Here is a 24,196-nt window from a genome sequence, read left to right as displayed (position 1 = left end):
CCTGAAAGTAGAATAGCCCTGGAAATTGTCCTTGATGGCCTAGTCTGATTCTATCTCCACCCAAGTAGAGGTCCCTACAGGGAATGGAAGACAGTTGTTCCCACCACTGCTGAGAACAGACTTCTCTCTGTCTCATCCTCACACTTTCAGAGGTGTGACTCACAGTCTCATCCTGGTAGGTCCTCCAGGCCCCATAGAGTCAGTGATAAATCAAATAGCCTCTGTAGAAGTCGCATGGCCTTGCTGGTCTATGATCCAATGGGAACGCTAAGGGCTTGTACATCCATGATGACTAAAAAGCAGGTGGCTACTCAAGATGGGCTGAAACATGTCAACTTAGTCTCTTTTTTTAATACATGTGGGTGTGCCTTCTTGGAAATGCTCAATTACCACAAGGTTGTTATTCCAAGTTATCCCAGTTTGTAAAAATACGTGTGTGTGTGTGTGTGTGTGTGTGTGTGTGTGTGTGTGTGTGTGTGTTGTCAGATGGCTATGGCTTAGAGAAAGTTTATTACCCTGATACTCTGGGATGGGAGGGGCAGAAAGGAGGAGAAAGACAATGAAGGAACTCTTTGTTCTTTCCTTCACAAATCCCTTCACAAAGTGGAATATTGAAAACACCACTGTGGTATTAAGTAAAATCTCTACAGTCTATACTCATGGTATCCTAGAAATTACACTGAACCTGGAGTCAGGACACCAGGTTTAGGCCCTTTACAACCAGCTAACTCTATGACCATGGCCATGATCCCACCACTCTATTTTGGGTGATAGCTATGACTTTATATGTCTTAGATGTTCCTAGAGGTGCATTATGGCTGTGCTAGGGGTTTTCAAAATATTCACTGGTTCAAATCTGAATAAATCATACATGTGACTAATACAAGGTTAATATTACTGTATTTATATATATATATATCCATGATAATATCCTTAGTTCTATTTACATTTATGAGTAAAAAAAAGTAAACCTATTATCCCTAAAATACTTCTTGAGATACAAGGACTAAATGCTAAAGGAATTAAACTGAAGGATATGGCCATTAGAGCATGGTCACTGTACCCATTTCAAGGTACCACTCATATAAGCGAGCCTCATGATAACCACTTACCCCACAGAGCCATGAAGATGGAGAAGAAGACAGTGGCAGGATTGTCAAACAGGTGGCTGGCCCGAGCTGTACCACAGGCTGAGCTGAGGTTCCAGTAATCACAGGACTTGTCACACAGGGGACACATGGTGAAGGCATTCTGCTGGTCACACATCTCTTTGCTGCAGTAGACAGAGGCTACTGGGTCAGGTGGAGCTCACACAGGACCCACCCCAAACAAATCACCCCCAAGACATCTCCCACTTCTGAATCCATGGCTGACCTTATCAATGCCATACATGAGGTGTGTTAAAGAAGGTGGGACTGGATTTTTCACTTTGAGAGTGTTATTCTTATGTTTTGTCCAAAAAAAAATAGATGGGCCACCTTTTGAGGTATGGAGCCCCCACCATTAGAAATGCCCCAACAGAAAGTTAGTGATCATCTGTCAAAGATGTACACTGAAAGATGGCTTCTAAAACCCCCTTCAAGATGTGTGGAGTGTATGAGGTTGATGGAAAGCACCAACAACTGTGAATAAATCACCCGTCTGAAGTTAGATTTCATCATCATTCAAGCATAGACTGTCTTCAGATCTGGATTGGAAGCCTTTTTCTTAGTACATCCGCATTTGTAGAATGGGGATTAATAACCTCAACCTAGTAAAAATTACCATGACCATGAAATGGGATTAGGGGAAATGAAAGAATGAGGTAAATTTTTCCAAAGTCTAGATTCTATGGTCTTCGAGAGAGAAGCATGAGTCAAATAACCATCACCTATATTCTAACCGATTCTCAGTACATTTCTATTTAATGGACTGATGAATATATTTGAAATTCCATTCCTTCATTAGGTGATTAGCTGAATCCAATAAACTTAGGCTCATATGAGTGCTTATAAATAAGAACCAAGGAACTACCAGCCCTAAATGGCCTCCTAATATCTCTCCACACCATATATTGGCAGGAAAAGTAATGAACTTATCATTCTGGTGTGTAATAGTCCTCCTGGGGAATGGGTAGAGGGTTGGGCTTTTGGTTGGGAGGAAAATGGTGGCGAACTCAAGATTTCATGACAATGAAGCATTGGGGAGGTAGGGGATCTTACACTGGAAACCGCAGCTATGTTTTCTCCAGAAAGAGGCAGCAGAGGGAGCTGCAGAGCATGGCTGGCAAGTGGGAGGCCACTGCCAGGGTGAATAAGCTGGTACCCTCTGTGCTAAACAAGTGCTTAGATTTAACCCAGAGGTCAAGGGATACCTGGATCTACTTTTCCTTTATTAAGAAGTTGAAGGGTTTAACTGAGGGCTGTCACTGTCTGTCAAATGCCAGCTTTCAAGCTCGTTTTTAATGAGCTATGAAGTCCACAGCAGGGAAAGGCCCTTGTGTGAGAGAATGGAAACTCTAGGTCTCCGAGGATAAACCCTGGTTCCTCCACTGACTTGCTGCTAAGCTCTCCATTGGCAAGTGTCAATAGCAGTGACTCATTCACATCGACAACATTAAAGAGTAACATCTTGTTAATAAGTTCAGCTGTGCTAGCTTCACCTGGGCACATTCTTATTGTTCACTGGAGAGCCCGGTTTATTTCAAGTCTTCTGGGTCAGATAAGTGTTCACTGCATAGTTGAGAAGGAGTTTCTGTTTTCAGAGAGGAGAGGGCCCTCTTGGAAAACAAATTCACACAGAAAATTGTTGGTCTGTATAAATTCTAGTAAAGCACTGTGCTTTGAAGCTGTGTCTGGGAACATCTGAGTAGGGACTTTGTTCTCGAGGGGTTTTTTTACACATAGGTTGCGGGGAGGGATAACCCTAGTCAGCCTAATCTTAATCAAATCTAGTCAGTGCTGAAAGGTCAGGAATGAAAAAATATTAGCAACCAACTTGGTGCAAAGAATTTTGAAACTTAAGTGCTATGTAAATTACTGGTTTTAAAATTAGAGTACAGTCAAGTATCAATCATTTGTACAAAATTATAGCCAGTGTAGCACAGATATTCCCCATATCATTTAAATTGAAAGTCAGATGTTTTGTAGGTATTGATGGTTGTTTTTGGTTTTGGGTTTTGGATGCAAGCAATTTGAACAGAATTCTGAAGAAATTCTACCTCAGGAGGGCATTCGAATGACTGAATTCTCTAGAAAAGCTGAAAGATGAGAGAAGCTCACCTAGAATTGAAATCATGTCTAGATTACTCACTGGCTGCATAATCTACAGATTCCTAGTGATAAGTAACTGTGGCTATAAATCTAATAGTGTATTTCTTCAATCTATCATTTTCTCTAGAAAGCATAGGTTGATAAAAACCCAGCCTGAGTGGTGTTCTCAATGAGTGACTCATAGCTTACAGGTTAGGTGGTACAGGACTGTGCTAGCAGAAAGAGAGGATGTTCAATGAGGCAATTATTCAGACAGAACATCTGTTATTAAGGTTCAGACCTAAAGTAACCATTTTTTTTTTCAATATGGTTTAGATTAATCTGCTTTTTAAAAATGCTCCAGTCTTTCCTACCCATGTAAGCAAATGCCTAACAAATGGAACCAATCCCTTGGTGAGCAGAGGAAAGTTCTATAGATGTATCATGCACATATGGAATTATTACTTACAAATGATACTTGTATCTCACATATCAAAGTTATTGGCAATAAAAGGTACCATTTAAAGTTCCACGTAATGTAAATTTTCTGGTTTTGATTTTGTACTGCAGTTATACAAGACATAATCATCAGGGGAAATCGGGCAAAGGGTACATTGCACCTCTCAGTACTACCTTGGCAACTTCCTGAATCTACAATGTGTTCAAAATAAAAAGATTTTAAAAAGTGATACATAGGTAGTAACTTCCCAGCTTAATGCCAAAATTAGAAACCTCTGAAATAACCCCAGGAATAGTGCAAGTTTTTAATTATGCTTAGGAGTGGCTGGTAGACACAGAGTCTGAAAAAATGTGAATTTATTTAGATTTAGTATTGGGATTTGGAGGCCATTCCTTTGTTGATAGGAGTGATATTTTGTGAATTTCCATCAGGCCCACAGAGCTTGGACTTTTGGTGGGTATACAATTCTGATTTAAGAACAGTTCTTTAAAAAAAATCTTCACAATATGATTAATTTTTCTATCATTTATACCTTCTTGATTTGTCATGTCCTATCATGAATCTGAAAAAGTGACAATCAAAATTTCAATTTTTAAGAGTCAATTTCAAACTTTTTGACTATAACCTTAAGTTTGAAAGTCTTTTACATCATATTCCAATAGGAGAAAAATGTACATACCATCTTCTTATAAACATACTCATATATCTAAATAAAGTCTCATGCAACAATACTTATACCTTCTTTTGTGATGAATACTAATGTTATATATCATTCTACTATATCTTATCTTATTCTAGTTCACTTAAAAGATAACTATTAAATTGATTCCATAACTCACGAATGGGATGCTACCCATGGTTTTTAAAATATCATACACTCTGATAGCCAATATGATACATCTACAATGATAATAATCACATTTTACATGCCTACACATCTGTACATATATGAGTGTGTGCATGTGCATAGATATATGTCTTTGCAGCATGTACAGATGATAGTCAATTCCAGCTGCAATGGTCACTGTCATATGTATTCCCATATGGGCACAAGTTCTAAGTCCTGATATAAACCAGCATACTGACACCCCATCCATTATACTGAGCACAATATAGAGATTTCTAGTTTTGATCAACCTGGGGTTCAGCTCTCTAGGGATCACAACTGAGAAAGAGAAGCATGGAATCCGTGTTTTCTGAGAATGCATCAGACAAGGCCAGTTGAAGTTCTTGGCTGCCAGGGAGAATATGAGCTCTCTGGGAGGCTTCACAGCTTATTGGAAAAAGCAAAACTATGGAGCAGCAGGAGGCCAAATCTCAACCCTGACAATTAGTAGTTGTTGAAGTTGAACAAGTTATATGACCTCATTTATCGTCAATTTCTCCAACTCTGTTAAGTGAAAATAATAACTACCTTATATAGAGTTTACAATGTTGATTTCTACAGTATCAAAGAAACTAGTGCATAAAACCACCTAGCACCATGCCTGGCACAAGTCGGTATTTGGTAAGTATTGGTTCTTCCCTGATGCCAGAGGGAAGACTATTTTTAAGTGCTTACTTCCTTTGTAGGCTTTCTCTTCCTCATAACGACTAGACTTTGTGCCATTTCTTGGTTCTCCAAGAGCCCCATCATGGGAACTGTCACTGCTTGTAGTTTCCTACTCCTGAACCAGAGGCTGAGCCTTCCTCAGTTCCAGAGCTGCCTGCTTCTACAGTCTCACAGCATTTTATCCCAACAGTGTTTGACCAAAAGACATGTGATCTCTACCCAATATCACTCAATACTTGCTGCCTTGGATCTTATGGGAAAATATGGGGGAAGGAGGAGTGAATCATGAAGTTAAGTGGGGGAAAGCATTTCTCAGGCACAATTTTTTCATCAGGCTTTATCCACCTGTCCAAATCAGACCTCGCTCTGGAGAAGAGCTTTACTAGGAAAGAATGTGGGTCACGCCCAGCATGGCTATGAAGCCATTCCCAGAATCTGTAGCTCCCAGATCTGGCTCTGGAGAAAAGTTGTGTGTGTAGTAAGGGAAGAAGAAGGATAGAGGGTGAGGACTTTGGAAGGAGATGTGTGAAATGTACTTGAAACTAAGATGAAACTCCAAACTACTAACATGGAAATTGAGCCTTTTCTTTAAAATTGTCTTACCTGGGAATATCTTCTTCAATTGTTGCACATCCATAAAGAAACACAATCACACCAATTATAGAAGATGGGATGAGGAATGATGTATATAATCCCAGCCAAGCAAAATATAGTCCAATTTTTTCTCCAAAATACTTTCTGGAAAATAAGTTATAACACATATTAAGAACATCATAGATGGAAAAAGCATCCTCCAGTGAGGATTAACAAAACAAATAAACAAAAAAAAAAAGAGCATCATATACTTGCCTCATTTCTGTTAGTTCTAAACCTGACAACGGGTCAGCATAAATAAAGAGGAATGGAAGTTACATGAGGAAAGGGGGACCTCAGCACAAGGAATCAGCAACTGGTCTTTTGTGAAATGAATTACATTTCATTGGAATAACATATACACACCTGTCCTGGCTGATCATATGAAATAGCTACAAGAAGAAATTCAGCCTTAACAACAAACAAAAAATATTCCATAAATTTTAGCATCTTCACGAGACAAACATGAATAACACATCATCATTTCATGAGTGCCACAAAACCCACAGAAAAACACTTTTTGGAACTATCTTATGTAAACAACACACACAAATTATGTACTTGAGGATGTACACTTATGTATACAAATTAACATAAACATATTCACAGAAAAAGGATTAGAATCGATTTGATAAAATAGTAGTAATATTTTCTTTGGCTAATAAAATTATGGATGGGTTTTTGTTTATTTGGTTTTATAACTTTCTGTATTTTCAATTCTCTACTTATTAATGAATTATTCTTATCATTTTAAAAAATGATTCATTTTAAAAAGAAAATTTGCCAACCTATATCTTTTTTTTTATCCTCAGCTCATAAAGTTAGTAAATTATCACACTAAGCCTCTAAAAAGAGTTTTTCCCTTAAATAAATATTGGTTATGGACACTTGATGAGAAAAATATAATCCACAGAGGAGCAGAGTATTTTATTTCTCAAGAGACTCTGACATAAAATCCAGGAGGGAAATGGGAGCTCAGCCCATTCTGTGATGGAAGCATGAAGATTGAGAAGAACAGTGAACAGTCTCCTGATCCACTACCCGTGGGGCTGCTCTCAGTTAGGATGCAGGCAACTGAGAGAAAATGTAGCATCCACCCTAACAAAAAGAGAAATATGCATAATCCGTGAAATCAGAACTTTTTTTGAACCCATCAGAAAGTGGAAGCTGCAAGAAACCAGGTGAACTAAATTTTAAAGAGAGAGAGAGAAGCCCCTCCAAGGAAAAGTGAGACATAAACAGCTTCACATTTGGCAGAGCCTGGGAGGAGTAGTCTTCATAAGCATGCATAAGAAGAAATAGAAAAATGTTAACTTCTGGAAGGCTGAGTGTATGTTAGCCTACAGGTTAGAATAACTCGGAGATCCAGACACAAGATGAGTTTGCACTCATTCATTTGATCCTATCCAACGACCACCACCCTGTAGTCGTGAGGAGGATAATGGGCAAGGTAGGAAAATGGAGAGAGCTCCTTTAGTTCCACACAGCCATAAAAGCCCACCCATCTCCCAGGACCATCTCCCATTCAGATAAAAAACCTAAAGCACTGAATAATAAGGTCAGCAGTCTGCTGCTGGGGGAGGGCCAGAAGGCACACCCCTCTGTGGTAAAGGGCTGCTGAAAGCTGAGGGTTTTGGGAACGAGAACAAATTCTCAGCCCTCCACAGCCCACACAAAGTATATGGTAATAGCATCCCATGGAAGAAGAAATTTGAAATCTGTGGTCCAGTGAAGGTGATGTTAGCAATGGCAAAATCCAAACCTAGCTCATCCTCTGACTATATTGACTCCAATTATGTTTGCAAAAAGAAACCCAAATGACTGATAAACTGATAAAAAGGTACTCAACTGCTTTAATCATCAGATCACCAGATAAATGCAAATAAAATCACAATGCAATACCTCTGCATATTTGTGAGAATGGCAAAATGAGAAAGAAGAAAATACCAAGTATTGACCAAATGTGGAGAAACCAGGACACTCATATGGTGCTGGTGGGATGTATACATACTGAATCACTTAGGAAAAACTGCTTAGTGGTATCTACTAACAGCTGATCCAACAACTCTAGTCCTAACTATATGCCAAATAGGAATGAATATATGTGCATCAAAAGATATACATAAGAATATTCATAGCAGCACTATTTATAATAGCCTCAAACTAGAAACTACCCAAATGCCTATAAATAACAGAATGGATAAATATATATTGTGACATACTTGCCCATGAAAATGAACAAACTACAGGAATTCCCAACAATATGGACAAATATCACAAACATAATGCTGAACAAAAATAAGCCAGACACTACAGAATGTATATACTGTATTTATCTATATGAAGTTCAAAAACAAAATAACTGTGCTATAAGTCCAGATAATAGTTAGCCTTAGGAAGGCAGTGACTAGAAGGGAGTTAGTAGGGTAAATAGGGGACCTTTGGGGTACTAAAAATGTTTTTCTTTGATCTGGGTACTGGTTGTATGGGTGTGTTCACTTTGCAAAAATTCAGCAAGCTGTACATTTATTGTATGTACACTTTTGTGTATGTATAGTATACTTTTATTTTAAAGTGGTTTAAAAAAGATATCACATGTGCTATAATCTGCAGGCCAACAGATTCCCTGGAGATCATTTGTCTTCAAGTCAGACAGCATTTAATACATGTCAGACATACATATCTTTCAGGCCCAGTCTGTCACCAGACCTCAAGAGGAGTTTTCACCTGAATGAAGCACAAAGAACAGGCTAACAAAAGACAAGGCTTCCCGAGCACAGAGGCCAGCCCTGAAATGCAAGGTTGGCATTTGATCAGGCAGCCCAAGGCAGTGATGGAGGCCGAAGGATGTCTGCACCATTCCCAAGTGATCAGGTCAGAAGTTGAGCAAGAGATGATTAGCATGGAGCAGACGTGCCAGCAGGGCATGTTCCACAGGAGCCAGCCCTGTCAGCTGGAGAAGGGAACTTCTGTTCTCAACTCCTGCCAAGCCCACATCACCTTCCTTCCTGGTCTCACAAAAAGCTGTCAGGCTTTCCTGGCCCCTCAGGGGATGGATTAAAGGCAAACAGATTTGGGTGCCCTTAGCAGCATTATGGACAAGTGCCCAAAGAGAAAGTGCTGAGCCTTTAATTAAAGTTCACCATGGTTGATTCTCTGAAAGACAGCCTGGAATTTCCCAGCTACAGACAGAGCCAGGCAAGCCAGCAAAGGCTCTCCTGGGTGAAACCAGGAGATGGGGGGGCCAACGTGGGTGAAATAGTCAATTCAAGGCTCAAGTCAGAATGGTCTCCCCCAGCTGAAGGCTGTCCCCACCACCATTCCCTTTACAAGGTGGCATCCAGCTGAGGAAAAAGTGTGTACACCCTTCTGATGGAAGAGGAGAGAGAAATTCCTGGGGCACTGGTCAAAACCCCAATTTTATTTTCTCCTGCTGTCCCCTATTTGGGCTTTGCTCCAATTCCTTGGCCTCTTATGTTCCTCATACACATCACATCTGCTCTCACCTCAGGGCCCTTGCTATGGCTGTGCCTTCTGCCTGGAACACTCCTTCCTCCAGCCTCACACTCACTTCCTCAGTCTCTGCTCCAACATCACCTCCTCAGAAAGGCCTTCTTTAATCACCCCCTCCCAAACGTCTCCTAACCTCTCACCTTGCTTCATTTTTTTTTCATAACACTTACCATTACCTAACATTGTTTTCTAAATGTGTTGGTGTTTTTGTCCATTTCTGCTGCTAGAATGTAAGCTCCATGAGAGCAGACACTTTTTCTCTCCTATTCACTATTGTGCCTAGAATATGCCTGGGACATAGCAGTGACTTAATAAGCATTTGTTTAATGGATGGCTGAATCCTCACAATAACACCCATCATGGGGTTACTAGATCTGTCCCTCTTCTATGTAGAGGGTGAGCACAGCTCAGAGAAGTTGATTAACTTGTGTAAAGTCACACGGCAAACATGATAGAATCCAGACTCCAATTCTGAGCTGCCTGATTTCAAGTCTATACTTTACCCATGACATGTGTCTCTTCGGTCACAGAGTAGATGATTATGCAGATTTCAGCCTCTCAGTTTGCAAAGTATTATGAATTGTTTTCAGTTTTAGTAGAAAACTGAAAAGAACCCTATCGATCATCCAAAACTAAACTCTCCATTCAGTGATTTACAAAATCCTATAGCTCCCGGAAGCTCATTCACATCAGAAAAGGCAGTCATGGCATCTGTTCCAATTTCCATTTGTTAAATAAGCAATACATAAAATGATTATTTAGACAGTTTCTGTTTATTAGTGAGCAGCATGAGAGCTTCCAAGTACACATCAGATGGTGATTAGAGACACATGCTCATGGCTAGTCCCCCAATCATTTATCACCCAGTGGTTTTGGCCATTTTACATTGTTTTCATTTTCATTCTTAAATATTGTTTGGTGTTGTTTGGGTTTGTGTTGTTGTTTTTTTTAACTCATAACCAATCTTTAAATAAAGATGGAAACATAAAGAACATCAGTGGTGAATATAGCATGTCAATGAGAGCATAAAAATGGCAAGAAAGAATTAGATAAATTTGCCTCAATGATATTCACACAGATCTATAAATGCATACAACTGATCAATTTATTATATGATGTATAAAGATATGTCATTACCAAAAACCAATGTTAAAAGAGGGGGTGTTATATCCAATTGGCTTCTTAGTTATTGGGAGTTAAAGATTGTCCCCAAATACTATGTATAATCGGCAGAAAAATCCTTGCAAATATAGCCTAAAACTTTTAGCTCATCATTTAGGAATGAAGGATAAATATTGGCTAATAAACCAGCTAAATTTTTCACTCAAACTACAAGTATGACAAATTTCAGAACATAAAAGTGTGTGTTTTTCTATTTTGAAACTATAATATGATTGTAAATTTTAATCTAAGTTTTTATATATATTATTACCCAAACCAAAGATGACATCCGCTATTTAAAAATGTATTTGCTGGAACATATTTTCTTATACAATTTAATATAATAACATAAACAGTGTGTGCCACCTCTGTTAAAAAGAAAAAGGATAAACTTGTCTTTATGTATGAATAATATTATAAAAGACTGTATGTAATGAATTTTATAGTACAATATCCATTTAAAATATTTTAGAATAATTTCTTCATCATTTTCTACATAATATTGACTTAAAAACAATTCCTAAGGGAGTTCGGGGAATTAAACCTGTGTTGCTATGAAGGTGGCTTGTGTGGAGCTGCAGACCCTTTCTCCATCATGCCACCAGCTCTGTGCCCCAACAGGGTAACTTCAGTGGATTGTGTCAATCAGACCTCCTGGCTCTCTGCCTGCTGGGCTGGCCAATTGGGAGGCACCAGCAGGAAATGGAAGGATGGTGGAATAATGACCATGGGGCATTGATTCCTTCAATGGTCTGGCTTGAGTTGGCAGTGGGGGCCACAGCTCCTGTCAGAGGCTTCCCTGTGTGGTAGCTTCAGCACCGCTCTCTCTGGTTCCATAACCACAACCTACTCTTGCCCTTTTTGGCCTAAAGGTGCTACCAACTCCCCACTGTTGCTGATCCCTGGGGTGTTCCCATCCCTTGTGGATTTCCCTTCATCATTAACTACCTACTTGAGTGTGTTACTTCTTCTTTAAATAATACAAAGTTCAAAAGTCAAAAAAGGGGATGGGAGGACTTACAAGTTTCTGATCTGTTACAATTCTCTCATTTTACAGGTTAGGGAACTGGGACTGAAGGACATTACCAGATTTGTCCAAAATCACCACCAATAACTAGGCAGAGCCACAAGTAGAAACCAAAACTTAACATGGAAAAAATAAAAACTATACATTGTTAAGATTGTTAGAAGAGTTTTATGAGTTAATATATCATCAATTGCTTGAAACAGAACTTGGCACATAGTTGCACGAATTAATATATAGTCAATTGCTTGAAACAGCACTTGGCACACAGTAAATATGCAGAAATGCTAGCTATCATCATCACCACCACCATCATCATCATCACCATCACCATCAGCAACAGCAGCGTGTGCTAATTCTCAAACCAATTGAGAAAATAAAGGAGATAAAGACTTAAAAATATGCAATCTTTCTTGCATAAATGTTTTAAAATTAATCCTATTTGGTATACGGAGAAACCAAAGCCCCCTTTAGTATGATGAAAAAGAGGTTCATGACGTGCTGAGAGCCCAGGGTAAATCCAGCCCCCTATAACCACTTGGCCAAGTGCCCTGTTCAGCAAACATCCTGCACAGCTGTCACAGAATGGCCCTGCTTCAAGGTCCCCCAGCAAGTAGGTGCCACTGTTAAGTGAAAATGGCCTTCATCTCACTGGGTTAGAAATATCATCTGAGACAGCAAAAGAAAAATGCTTTTAAAATTCTAAAACAAAATATTCCAGCACAAGTTACTGTGGCTTCCTTACTCCACATTCTTCCAAAACAGAAAAGAGACCAGAGATTTGAATAAAAAGAGGTTGAATAATTGTTTTGACTTTGCTGTTCCATAATGTGTGCGGGTGACAGAAAAAAATAAACCTTCTCCATATGACAAAAGAATTGTTCTTCAGTGTTCTTCAATATTCTCAAGGGGAAGAAAGGCCAGTACTATGACCTGTATCAATCATGACAAGTACCAGTTACATTTTATGTTGAAAGTTTGATGAAGAAATGTCTTGATACAAAACATAGCATTTACTGAAAGCTCATGGGCAATGTTTTTGAAGATCATCTGATGCCATGGCGGAACCACTAAAAAAGCTGAGTTAGAGTCTAGCCTCCCAAGTTATACCTGTTCTTCACTGAAACATGGCCGTGTCCATCCTGAGCTCTGTAGCCTCTGTTCCTCCCTCAGAGTTCACACATGTGAAATCTCAACTCTGGTTGTTTTTCTTTCAAATCTCACCTTAATTCTCACCTTAAAATAACCCTGTTTGTCTGTCCTGGAGCACTGACCTTTTTTGGATAACTTCTCTTCGCCCAAATTTGCTCCCTTCTCATCTACTAAGGAAGGGAAGAAGAGGAACATTTATTGAGCACCTATATGGCTTTTTACATACATAAATAGTTTAATCTTTACACTGTGAGTTAGGAAGTATTCCTTCAATTTGCATATAAGGAAAACAAGCTTCAAAGTTTAACTCATGCCCAAGTCCACATTTAGTTGCCACGTATCTGAATTTCCAACCAAAGTCTATCTTGAGAATCTTTGATCCCTTTCACTGCCCCACTGTTTTGCCAATTCCAAATCCTTTCTTCCACTACTAATTGTACCTCTCTCCTCTACCACTAGAATATGACTAATGGACAAGAGAATAGGAATAATTGTATATAACACACACATACGCACAAAGAATACAAAATGGGAAAAATCTCCATTGTCTCATCTTGACCCAGAAGATCACTATGTACCCATGAGTCATGTTAAAAATTATAGAAGAATAAAAATGAAAAGCTTCCAAATTGTTTTTTCCAACTATTACGCATTAGCCTGAGCACCATAAATCTTTTCCTCAGTCAGAATAGTTTCTCCCTCTACTTTCTCCAAGGTGGACCTCCTTTGCCTCTGAGAATGTCCACTACCTTAGCTGCAGCCTTTGGTGTGGTGAGCAGTAAATGATAGTAAGGAACTAAAGAGCATGGGCTCAACACTTTGATATAATAGCTGTTTGAAAAGCTAATGCCATCTAAACTATACCCTCACATACCTGATTAAGGGTAAAGATTCTTAGGCTTGCCAAAGCTACATGGGAGAGTCTCAAAAAGTCTTCCTCAAGCCCATTCCATTTCTCCAACCAAATGATTCCTCCTTCAGACCCCTCACCAGCAATGGATACTACTGACGGACATATGTCTTCATAACTCACCTGTTACATTCTAAAACTTAGTTCCTCTGCATTGTACTGCTGCTTGATTTTATAACCAATGACCCTGAAAATCTGCACCATAATTTATAGTGTAGAGGTATCTTCACACACCCTGAAGGTCACAGGTTTAAACAACTGGCCCCAAAGCCAAGCAGCTATGACAGAGGGTGCTGGGACTGATGCTGTCTTTTGCTTTCATTGCCTGAGCTCATTCACTTCTACTCGCTTATTATTTAAGTGGTTGTGTCTTATCTCCCCAGCCTTACTGCAAGCATCTCAAGGGTTTATATTATCTTTTACTTCCCCCCGTCTCCGGGCATTATACAAAACTCTGTCCTTTCCCAACACATGATGAATTCTTGTTGAATGCTTGAATGATGAACATGTGAAGTGATACCTCTGTGAGTCAGGTAATGGCAAGAAAGCTTCAGGTGATTTGCATGAAAGCCACTTAGGAATAAAGTCATCAGAGGCAGCACCAGTCTCTGTGCCCAGGCTCCTGATTCCCTGGAATAATGTACATATGGGTAGCCTTTGTCTCCCCCATGAGCTTTCTCCCAGCATCTTTTAACTTAAGGACGAAAGAGGGACTTCTTTGAGCTTAGATGTCCGGTGCCTTCTTCTCATTGGTATTCCAATGTAGAATCCTAGCAGAACTTGAGGCTTAATTCAAAGGTTATATGCTTTCAGGTCACTAGCATAGATCCTGAGCTACCTGAGTACAAAACAATGCTATAATCTGGAGGACCACTCCAAAATTTGAGGACAGATACTCTTGAATATGGCAGGCCCCAAGGAATTCAGTTTCCAGATCTTAGGAAAAGGTCATGAATTCCCTATCCAAACATTAACCAAAGTTCTTTCAGAGCCCTAGACATATGACAGCAAATGCACGAAGGATAAATATCTCTTAAAATATACACACAAATAATTGAGGAGAAAGAAAGGAAATGAGCCTAAAAATAATCAGATGTGAAAACTGGCACAAGCTTGGAGGACATAAAAAAAGCCCTTAGAGTTAAGGAGTTCACAGGAGTCACTTAGCTTTCACTTAAGGCACCAACCAAGAATCATCAGGATTGCAGATGATAAAAGAAATGGTCTCTAGATGAGGTATGAGGTCATGGTAGCAATAATCAGCTATGATTATTGAGGCTCCAGAGAGAAGTGAAGATTCAATCATTTGTCTTTTACTTCATGTTGAGTATGCAGAGAAGGAAACAAGGCCTTAGGGATGAAAGAGGTAAGAGAAGAGAGCAAGGAGCAGTGTCCCCAGGTGAACTTGAAGCTCTCTGAACTTGGCATGTGGCAGCATGGCTGAGAAGATGAAGAGACCAATGTGCAACTTATAACAACATCTCCTAAGTCATCCAAAGGCTCTTTCCCAACAATGCTTTCTTATTACTTCAGGGTAAATGCATCACAAACATATGGATTTGATTGTACTTCCCCACCCCCATCTTCCTCTCCTCATGCCAGAAAAACACATACAGATTTCAAAATGAAAAGGAAAAAAACTAAAGAACAGCCAGTGACCAAAATGCATAGTATGGTTTTAAGCAAGCTTAGAACATGTTAGGAAAATAATTATCTCTGGTCAACAAATCCAAATGGCAGTGGCACCCATCCATCATTAACACTGACAGCCAGGAAAATAACTGCAATTAGTGGGAGCAGACATGTGGTCTGCCAGTAGAGACTAGAAAGAAATGACCCCCAAAGGTCTGACACCTCCATGGGTAAGGTGACACATCATTTCCTTGAAGTTTTAAGACCAATGTGTAGGGGTGAATCCACTTCTGTCCTCAGACTTTATCAAAGGGTTGGTGTCCAGCTGTTCTCCATCTCTACTGGAAATGGAACAAAACGGCTTCCAATAGAGTGGAGGGAATGCAATTTCAACATCAAAAGGAATGACCAGTTGTAATTCACTCTTGCCACAATACATATTAATCGTATACCTATAAATCAATCTATTTACAAATATTTATTGAGTGCCTACTCTAATAAGGGCTGCATCATGAGCCAGACACTAAGCTGAATGATTTTCAAATATTATTCCAATCCCCACAACAGCACTAAAATATGGGTATTATTAACCCCACTTTATAGATGAAGACTGAGACACAGAAAAGTTAGATGCATTTCCCAAGATCATAAAGCTAGGAAATGGAATGTGAGCAAACTCAAGTTTATTCAATTCCAAAATTTTTCCTTTATTTTCTTGAATTTCAGCTAAGTTCTGAAGGGGATTCTTAGTCCTTGCCCACCAAACTACACACCATTTTATGTTGAATAAATGTTGAGTGAATGAATGAGCATAAATGATGGATTTTAACCACCAATGCTCTTATACCATATTTCATCTATTTAAACATTCACCTCTTTTAAGTGTTAATTATATAAATGTGCATCTTACAATCAGTAGACTCTAAGAATCAATGAAATATGATCATCTCGAACCAAGACCAGTTCCACATGAAAGCATAATGAACAATACAGGACAGTGAGATACTATGATTTGTAAGAAATATATATAGTTATTCAGATGACCAGAATATATTTCTCAGATATACTTGGTCTTCATCCACAGTTCCTGGCTCACAGCTTCCAAAGCCCTGGGAATTTTCTAAGGAGAGCAACAATGGTGTCCCTTATTATGTTAATGAGGTGACTTTTGGACCCCACCCAAGGAAGGGGGCTGTTTGAGTAAAAAACAACAACAACAAACACAGATTCCTACTAAAAATACATAATCTGAATCCCATCATTACGTAGTCTGAGACAAACCCAAAGGGCGAGACCTTCAACATATGACCCTTTTCAAAAATGTCAATGCCACAAAAGACAAGGAGAAGATTACAAATTAAAGGAGACTAAAAAGATATGCCAACTATAAATTATAGCATAGGCCATTATTGGGGCAATTGAAATTTCAATATGGATTGTAGAATACATAGTGACATAATAGCAATGTTAAATTTCCTAGTGTTGAAAATTACACTGTAAGAAAAAGTCCCTGTTTTTAGAAAATACACAGTCTTTAGGGATAAAGAGGCATAATGTCTACCACATTCTCTTAAATGACTTCATACTAATAATGTATACATATGTATAGAGGGAATGAGAGCAAATGTAGCAAAATATGGACAATTGATAAATCAGAGTGCCAAGGATAGGGAGTTCTTTGTATTATTTTTGAAATGTTTCTATAATCTTGAAATTATTTTAAAATAAAAATTAAAAAGCAAATAAATCCAGTTTCTCCTCATTTTAGAGGAGTCATTTAGCCCAGACCCTGACCTCAGAACAGCAATGTCTGATTTCTTAGGCTCCAAAAGCCTTTCTAGAAGAAAACAGAGAATCAGTTAGCAGGTCCTACCTCTCAATGCTCAGTCCTTTTTTATTTTTATTTTATTTTAGTGGAGACTAAAGGTGAACAAAGTGATAGTTGGAAATAATTATCTGAGCACAAAACAGTGAGTGCAACAACCACAGAGAACAAGTTAATAGCCATTTGTGTGGCTGCAGGATGATCCTTCCCTTGAACACACCAGCAGTGAACCATGGCCAAACCCGCTCTCTACCCTCAGGAACTGGGAGCCTTAAATCAAAGGTACAAGGTGGGGCAGGCAGTAGAGGTTGTGCACATTTTGAAGGAGGCTCTGAAAACAAGAATAAAGATGTTCCCGGAGGCCGTTTTGGAAGGAGAAAAGGAAACCTTGATGACTTCGTGAGACATTGGAATAGGTTGGAAGGGGGCAGGCCAACGGCATCCTTTCCTGGACATCTTTAAAAGAGGAAACCGTCTAGGAAAATGTTACAATGTGTAAAAGTGACTTTAAAATACTTCATCATACACAGTGTGAGAGGATGTGTGTTATTTGACTGAAGCTATGAGGCAGGTGCCAAACAAGATAGCCCAGGTGTTCAGCTGGCAATCTATTCAGAAAGCCCGTGATCACAGGTGGCATTTCTGCTTTCCTTGTCTCCATCAACAAGCCCAGCTTGGTAAATTAGCATACGGAGTGTCAGAAATGGATTGTCATAGGTAAAAATAATGGCCTGTTAAGAAGCATAACAAATGTTAGAAAAGGACTCTCATTTGGTGAAATTGGAAGAATTTAAATAATGTAGAATGGCTTGACATATTTCAGACATACTCCTTTGCTTATAAATATCCATGGAGGTGTATACCCCATGTCCTACGGATAATGCCTTAGGCTAACCCCCTAAATAGTCCCATGTCTAGCTTAGTCTCTGGATTCTGTTTCCCTGACATTGACTGTAAGGGTGACAAAATTCTGTCTCTAGAATTGAAATTTTTGCCTGGAGTGAATCTTTCATGCAAGGAGATGATCAAAAAATATGAAAGAACAGTATAATTAAAATATAAAAGCTGGGACATCGTGAACAGGTCATATGAACTACTACTTTTTCCACATTTGTTAATAGATGCCACTCATTTCAAAACTTCTTCAGAGGCTAACAGTGTCTATCAAGAAAGGATTTGCAACTTGCAACAAATGAATGAGGTGTTGGCCTGCATAATGGAGGGGCAGGAGGAAAGATGAGCCTTTCTTTTTGTTAATGATCTCTAGCTTAATTCCACTGTGGTCTGAGAATATATGCTGTATGACCTTGATCCTTAAGATTCACTGAACCTTATTTTATGAGCTAGAATATGGTCTAGCTCAGTAAATGGTCCATGTGCACATAAAAATAATGTGTCTGCTGCAGTTTGGCTATGTGTTCTATAAATACAAATTAGGGCAAGTTCATTCACAGTGTTGTTCAAGTCTACCACATCCCTACTGATTGACTATATGTTCTCTCAATTACTGAGAAAGTTGAAATCACCAAATATAATTGTGAATTTGTCTATTTCTCCTTTCTTTTTTGTCTATTTTTAGTACATATATTTTATTTTTTAACTGGATTTATTAGGGTGACCTTGGTTAATAAAATTACATAGGTTTCAGGTGTACAATTCTATTATACATCATCTGTATATTGTATTGTGTGTTTATCACCTCAAGTCAAGTCTCCTTTCATCACCATTTATCTATCCCCTCTTTACTCTATTCGACCTCCACCACCCCCCCCCCTTCCCTCTGGCAATCACCATACTGTTGTCTGTGTCCATGAGTTGTTTGTTTTTTTCTTTGCTTAATCCCTTCACCCTTCTCTGCCAGCCCCCAACCCCATCCCATCTGACAGCTGTCAGTCTGTTCTCTGTATCCATGAGTCTAAAGCTCTGTTATCAGATGCGCACAATCCCAAATAGGATTGTTACATCTTCTTAATGAGTTAGCCTCATTATCAATATAAATGTCATCTATATTTCTGATCATATTTCTTGCCCTAAAGTCTACCATCTGATATTAATAGAGCCATTTCTGCTTTCTCCTGATTAGTGTTTACATAGTGCATTTCTTTTCACCCTTTTATTTTTTTGTTGTTGTTGTTAATTCTCACATGAGGATATATTTTTTCATTGCTGTTAGAGAGAGTGGAAAGGGAGAAGGAGGGAGAGAGAGAGACTGGGAGAAACATTGATGTGAGATAGACACATCAATTGGTTGCCTTCCACATACACCCCAACCAGGGCAGGGGATTGAACCTGCAACCCAGGTAAGTTCCCTTACCGGGAATTGAATTCAAGACCCTTCGGTGTGTGTGCTGACACTGTAAACACTGAGCAACACGGGCCAGGGCACCTTTTTACTTTTAACTTATCTGTCCCTTTATATTTAAAGTATGCTTCGAATCAGCATCACTTAGTTGGGTATTGCTTTTTATCCAATCTAACAATTTATACCTCAATTTCTTAAATTTTTTTTTATTGATTTCAGAGAGGAAGGGAGAGGGAGAGAGAGAGATAAAAACACCAATGATGAGAGAGAATCCTTGATTGGCTGCCTCCTGCATGCCTCATAATGGGGATGGAGCTGGAAACCAGGCATGTGCCCCAACCGGGAATTGAACCATGACCTCCTGGTTCATAGATTGATGCTCAACCACTGAGCCACGCAGGCCAGGGTATACCTCAATTTTGATGTTTAAACTATTTATATATTTATATTTAATGTAATTGCCAAATACGGTCGGGTTTAAAACTACCAACTAGCTATTTTATTTTGTACTGTTCAGAGCAACTATACGGCTACACTTGTTCTATCACCCATTTCCTGACTGTTGTATAATGTCTGAAAATAGTTATTTTAAGTAGTTTTGAGTTTTTATGGCAGAAAAGCTAGTCCTATACCAGATATGCCATCATGGCCATTGTGGAAGTAGGAAATGGTGTTAAAAAGATTTTTCAGGTGAGTCTGGTGCTGCTGGAATTGCTGTAATTCAACCGTCACAAGTTCAGTTGGGTAGAGAAAAGGCCATAGTGACTTGTGAGTGCTGGATATAAAACAACAAGGAATGTTGGAAGCTGTGGGGAACTAGAGAGCATATGTTCCAATTGAAAATATTCACACTTAATGTTTTCAATACATCTTTTGGACCAAGTTTAAAAGAAATGTCTATTGGCTGAAATCTTCCCTGGGTTTCTAATTTGTAACATCAATGAATCTTCTTGAGTGTCAACATACCTCTTAAAATGGGGCACCCAGAATTGAGCACATGCTTCCATAGCGAACTGACTGCTCAGGGGTGGTGACACCATAATTACCCACAATCTGTACCCCATGAGTTCATTACTTCAGTGTAAGACAAGTTCATGTTTGGCAATAACCTGAGAGCTCATGTTTAGCTGTGGTCCACTCACCTCCCACTCCCCCTGCCCCATCTCTCTCGCACAAGTGCCTGCCAAATCAAATTATCTTCTTCCTACGCTATTATTATTAACCTGATTTTACATTTACCATTATTAAATTTCACTTCGTTGGTTTTGGCTCAGGGTTCCTGCTTGTTAAGAACATTTTGAATCTCAGTTTTCTGTTATCTTTCAAGGTAAATACTTTATCCAGATGTGTACCAATGAAAAATATGATAAGTGTGCCTCCCATTCTCAAGGACCCAGAACTAGTGACTAAACCCCATGATAGAGCCCCCTTGACTAATGCTGGCCAATCAGTGCTGCCTCTGTTCCTTGTGATCTCTGCCCCCAGGGGAACAGAGAATAGAAAGAGATGAAGCCCAAACAAATAAATCCAGCTCTTAGAAAGTATTATGGCAAAAAGCCAGGGTGATGGTGAATTTGCAACCTGTGCGGATTTTGTATAAATGTTTCCATGAATACTGCTGCCACTCATTCCCACAAGTAACAGATAATGTTGAAAATGGGAGAAGATAGGGCCACCCTAAAGCAAAGCTGTGGATTATTACTCCTGTTTGGCTTTCATTCAGAAGCCCCAGCTCCCCAGCTAATCTTCCCTGAGCTTCAGTTTCCTCTCTAAGGTCTAATAGGCAGTCTACAAGGACCCAGAAGAAACTTTGCTCATGGGAGACAACTCAGTAGCCCAAGAAGCTCTGCTTCTTCTCCCACCACAGCAACCTCTTTTCCACTAGAGACCCAGGCTATGCCCCATTTTCATGAGGCCTTGCTTTGCCCTGGCTGTGACATACTTCTGGGAAAAGTAATTAGAGGAAATTTCTCTATCCCTCAAATAATATTCTTTAAGTCCGATTTTACCAGCTTCCTACTTAAAACCTTCCACATCACTTGAGCTAAGTATTTAAGTCTGGCTTCATGACCTGATGCCTGCCTACCTTTTCTGCCTTCCGTCCCACCCTACCCTCACATATAGTCTTCATTACAGCCATACTCAGCTCCTTTCAAACCTAAATGACTGTGCTGTTTTCACCACCTCATGCCTTAATTCATGCTGTTCTCCATGCCTGGAATGCCCACTCTTTTCTCCTACAACCATCTGACACCAAGTCTTTAGTCAAAACTTAGCTCAGTCACTGGTCTTCCAGGAAGTCTCCTATGACTGATTCAGGAGCCTCTTTTTGGTCCCTCCTAGAACCCATTGCATATATTCTGTCCATGCAAACATCACCCATCGGTAGGTATTTGCCCATTTATCTTTTATCCAACTTGACTACAAGCTCCTTAAGGGGCAGGATTTTTTTCATCATCACTACCTGGGTTGGTTCCTGCCACAGTATTGGTGCTTGTTGAATTATCAAGTATCTTGACTATCGAGTGAATCAATGAGCAACTCAAAGCATGAGGGCGGGGCATGGGGGGGGGGGGCTACAAGCTGAGTTTTCATCACAGCATCCTGAGCTCAGGCTCAGGCTCAGGATCCTAGGACTCTGTGTCACAGCAGGAATTTAAATGTCAGACATCCTCATGTGATTCCCAGGCCATTCACTCAGCTCCCCACCTCCTTCTAAATCCCCTCCCAGAGCAAGGCAAGTTAAGTGGAAGAAAGACTAGGAAATTTCTCCTCTCTCTTCTCACAACTGCCTCACAACCAAGGAGCCACACTCCAGATGTGCTGGCCAAGAGAGGTGCTCTGATGCCTGCAATCCACAAACTTGAGGAAGCCTCCTGGAAAAACATCAATTGGAAAATCCATCCCCTGCCAGCCCTCACCAAGCCGCTCTCCTGCCAAGTTTGTTCGCTGCTTGAAGTCTATGACCCACTAGTTGTTTACGTTCCTAACCCTGAGTTCAAGGGCATCTGCAATTTAATTTGAACCATGGATAGATGGGGCTGTTCTCTGTTAGAGTTCCAAGAGCATAAACAAACTTCCAGGCTGAACTTTGTGTGGCATTCCCCAGCACCACTCCTACCCTGGGCCTATAAATATTTCTATCACTTTCCAAGATCACCTTCAGCAGGCCCGGATGGGTAACGTGCCCCCAAGTCTGAAAGACGTCACTAGGAGTAAACAGATATAGAGTAACTGAGATGAATGGATAAAGAAAGGAAATGGCAGGGAAAAAAGAACAAAGCCTGAGGGTTATTGGAAGAGGGAGAAGGAGAAAGTCCCAGGGACCAAAGAGATTTAATAAAAGGTGCACATAGCTGCAAAGCCTGAGATAAATACCTCAGGCCCTGGGAGGGTGTGGGAAGGACTGAAGAGACAGCCTCAAAGGAGTGGGGGGAAAGCGGGGGGGGGGGGGGGTCAACTCTGAAACTCCTTGTCAGAAGTCAAACTCCAAATGAATGGTGAACAGAGTTGCTTGGCAATTCCCCACCCCTACACCCATAAAAAAGGAGAAAGAAAAGAAAAGTAGGGCAAATGTGCCCTCAATCCCTCAGAATGCCTCTCACAGAATCTGCCTGCTTCTACCACCACTGTTCTTCCTACCGAAAGCATCTTCACCCATAAAATCCTGACAATTCCTTTCTGCCATGCCCAGGTCTCTGAGGATTAAAAGCCAACACCGAAGGAGGTGGGTAATGGACAGCAAAAAGAATTCTGATCAAGGGACACAGGGCTGGGCTTGTTCCCAGCTCATTCACTACAGGAAGCCCACTTTGTATCTCATTGATCCTCACTGTTCACTAGTACTGCCGGTTAGCTCACTGAAAAATCTTTACAGACAGAGCACTGCTCTGCCTTTTTGTTTCATGTCACATTCATCACCCATTGTACACATATAGGGGACACACCATTGGTTTATATTACTTTGCAGGTGTACAAATAAGAGTCCCAGTTATCAGAGACCAAAGCCCTGAGGACAGCACACCATGGCAACAAGGCAGAGGAACCCTTCCAGTCCTCTTACATATATATGCACACATACACATACACATGTGCACACAAACATACTCACATATTTAACATGCACCAACACCACTGGGACAACTCCAAGTCATTTGGAGCACGAGTCCTCAGGCTGAGCCTCTGGGCCTTCCCCAAGAGACAGCGGCCCTCATGGCCCTCATGCCAGGTCCCCTGCCATGCAGCTGCCATCCACTCTCCAGGCCAGAAGCCCCTGAGATGCCACGCAGACTTTTCCACTCCTCCAGACCTCCTTAAGTGCCTCTGATATACACCATGTGTCCCAACAGGAAAACACACACTCATCAACTCTACAAAATGCTCCAGATGTGATCAAAGCCAGAGAGGCATAAGAAAACAGAGATGGGATGTTTAGGAAGGGGGAGAGGAAAAATCCAATATGTGAGGGTGGGGTGGGACGAGGTTGTCCCAGGTAGTGGAGAATCCAATAAACAAAGTCCAGAATTGGGGTCCAGACTCCTGATTTCCAATCCCTAGTTCAACTTGCTTCCATGTGAGACCTTGGGTCTTGCCTCCAGACAAGCTTCAGGCTTGAGATTCTGTCCTAGAGAGCCTAGAAAGTTGACCTTAGATGGGATATTATAGATCACCTGGCCTAATCCTCTTCTTGTTAGATGAGGAAGGTAGCAGGTAAGTCAACCTGCCCAAAGAATCATCTCTCTCTCTCTCTCTATCTCTCTCTCTCTAATTCCACACATTCTTTTACCTCCCAGCTCACCCCA

At 40.2% G+C, this 24,196-nt stretch overlaps 1 protein-coding gene across 1 annotated transcript in view; it reads right to left on the bottom strand.

Annotated features, from left to right (window-relative positions):
• The window catches only part of ANO2 (anoctamin 2), a 162,925-nt gene that overhangs the window by 19,704 nt on the left and 119,025 nt on the right, over positions 1–24,196 (bottom strand). Inside the window, exons 11-12 of the mRNA XM_036299040.1 lie at positions 5,846–5,980; positions 1,113–1,273 (exon numbers count right to left, since the gene is read on the bottom strand). Coding sequence (XP_036154933.1) covers positions 1,113–1,273; positions 5,846–5,980 — 296 coding nt within the window. The remainder of the gene's footprint in view (positions 1–1,112; positions 1,274–5,845; positions 5,981–24,196) is intronic.

Source organism: Myotis myotis, unplaced genomic scaffold (genome assembly GCF_014108235.1).
Source record: "Myotis myotis isolate mMyoMyo1 unplaced genomic scaffold, mMyoMyo1.p scaffold_m19_p_3, whole genome shotgun sequence".
Classification (NCBI taxonomy): domain Eukaryota; kingdom Metazoa; phylum Chordata; class Mammalia; order Chiroptera; family Vespertilionidae; genus Myotis; species Myotis myotis.
Note: the sequence above shows the minus strand (reverse complement) of the source record. Positions and strands in the feature narration are given on the sequence as shown.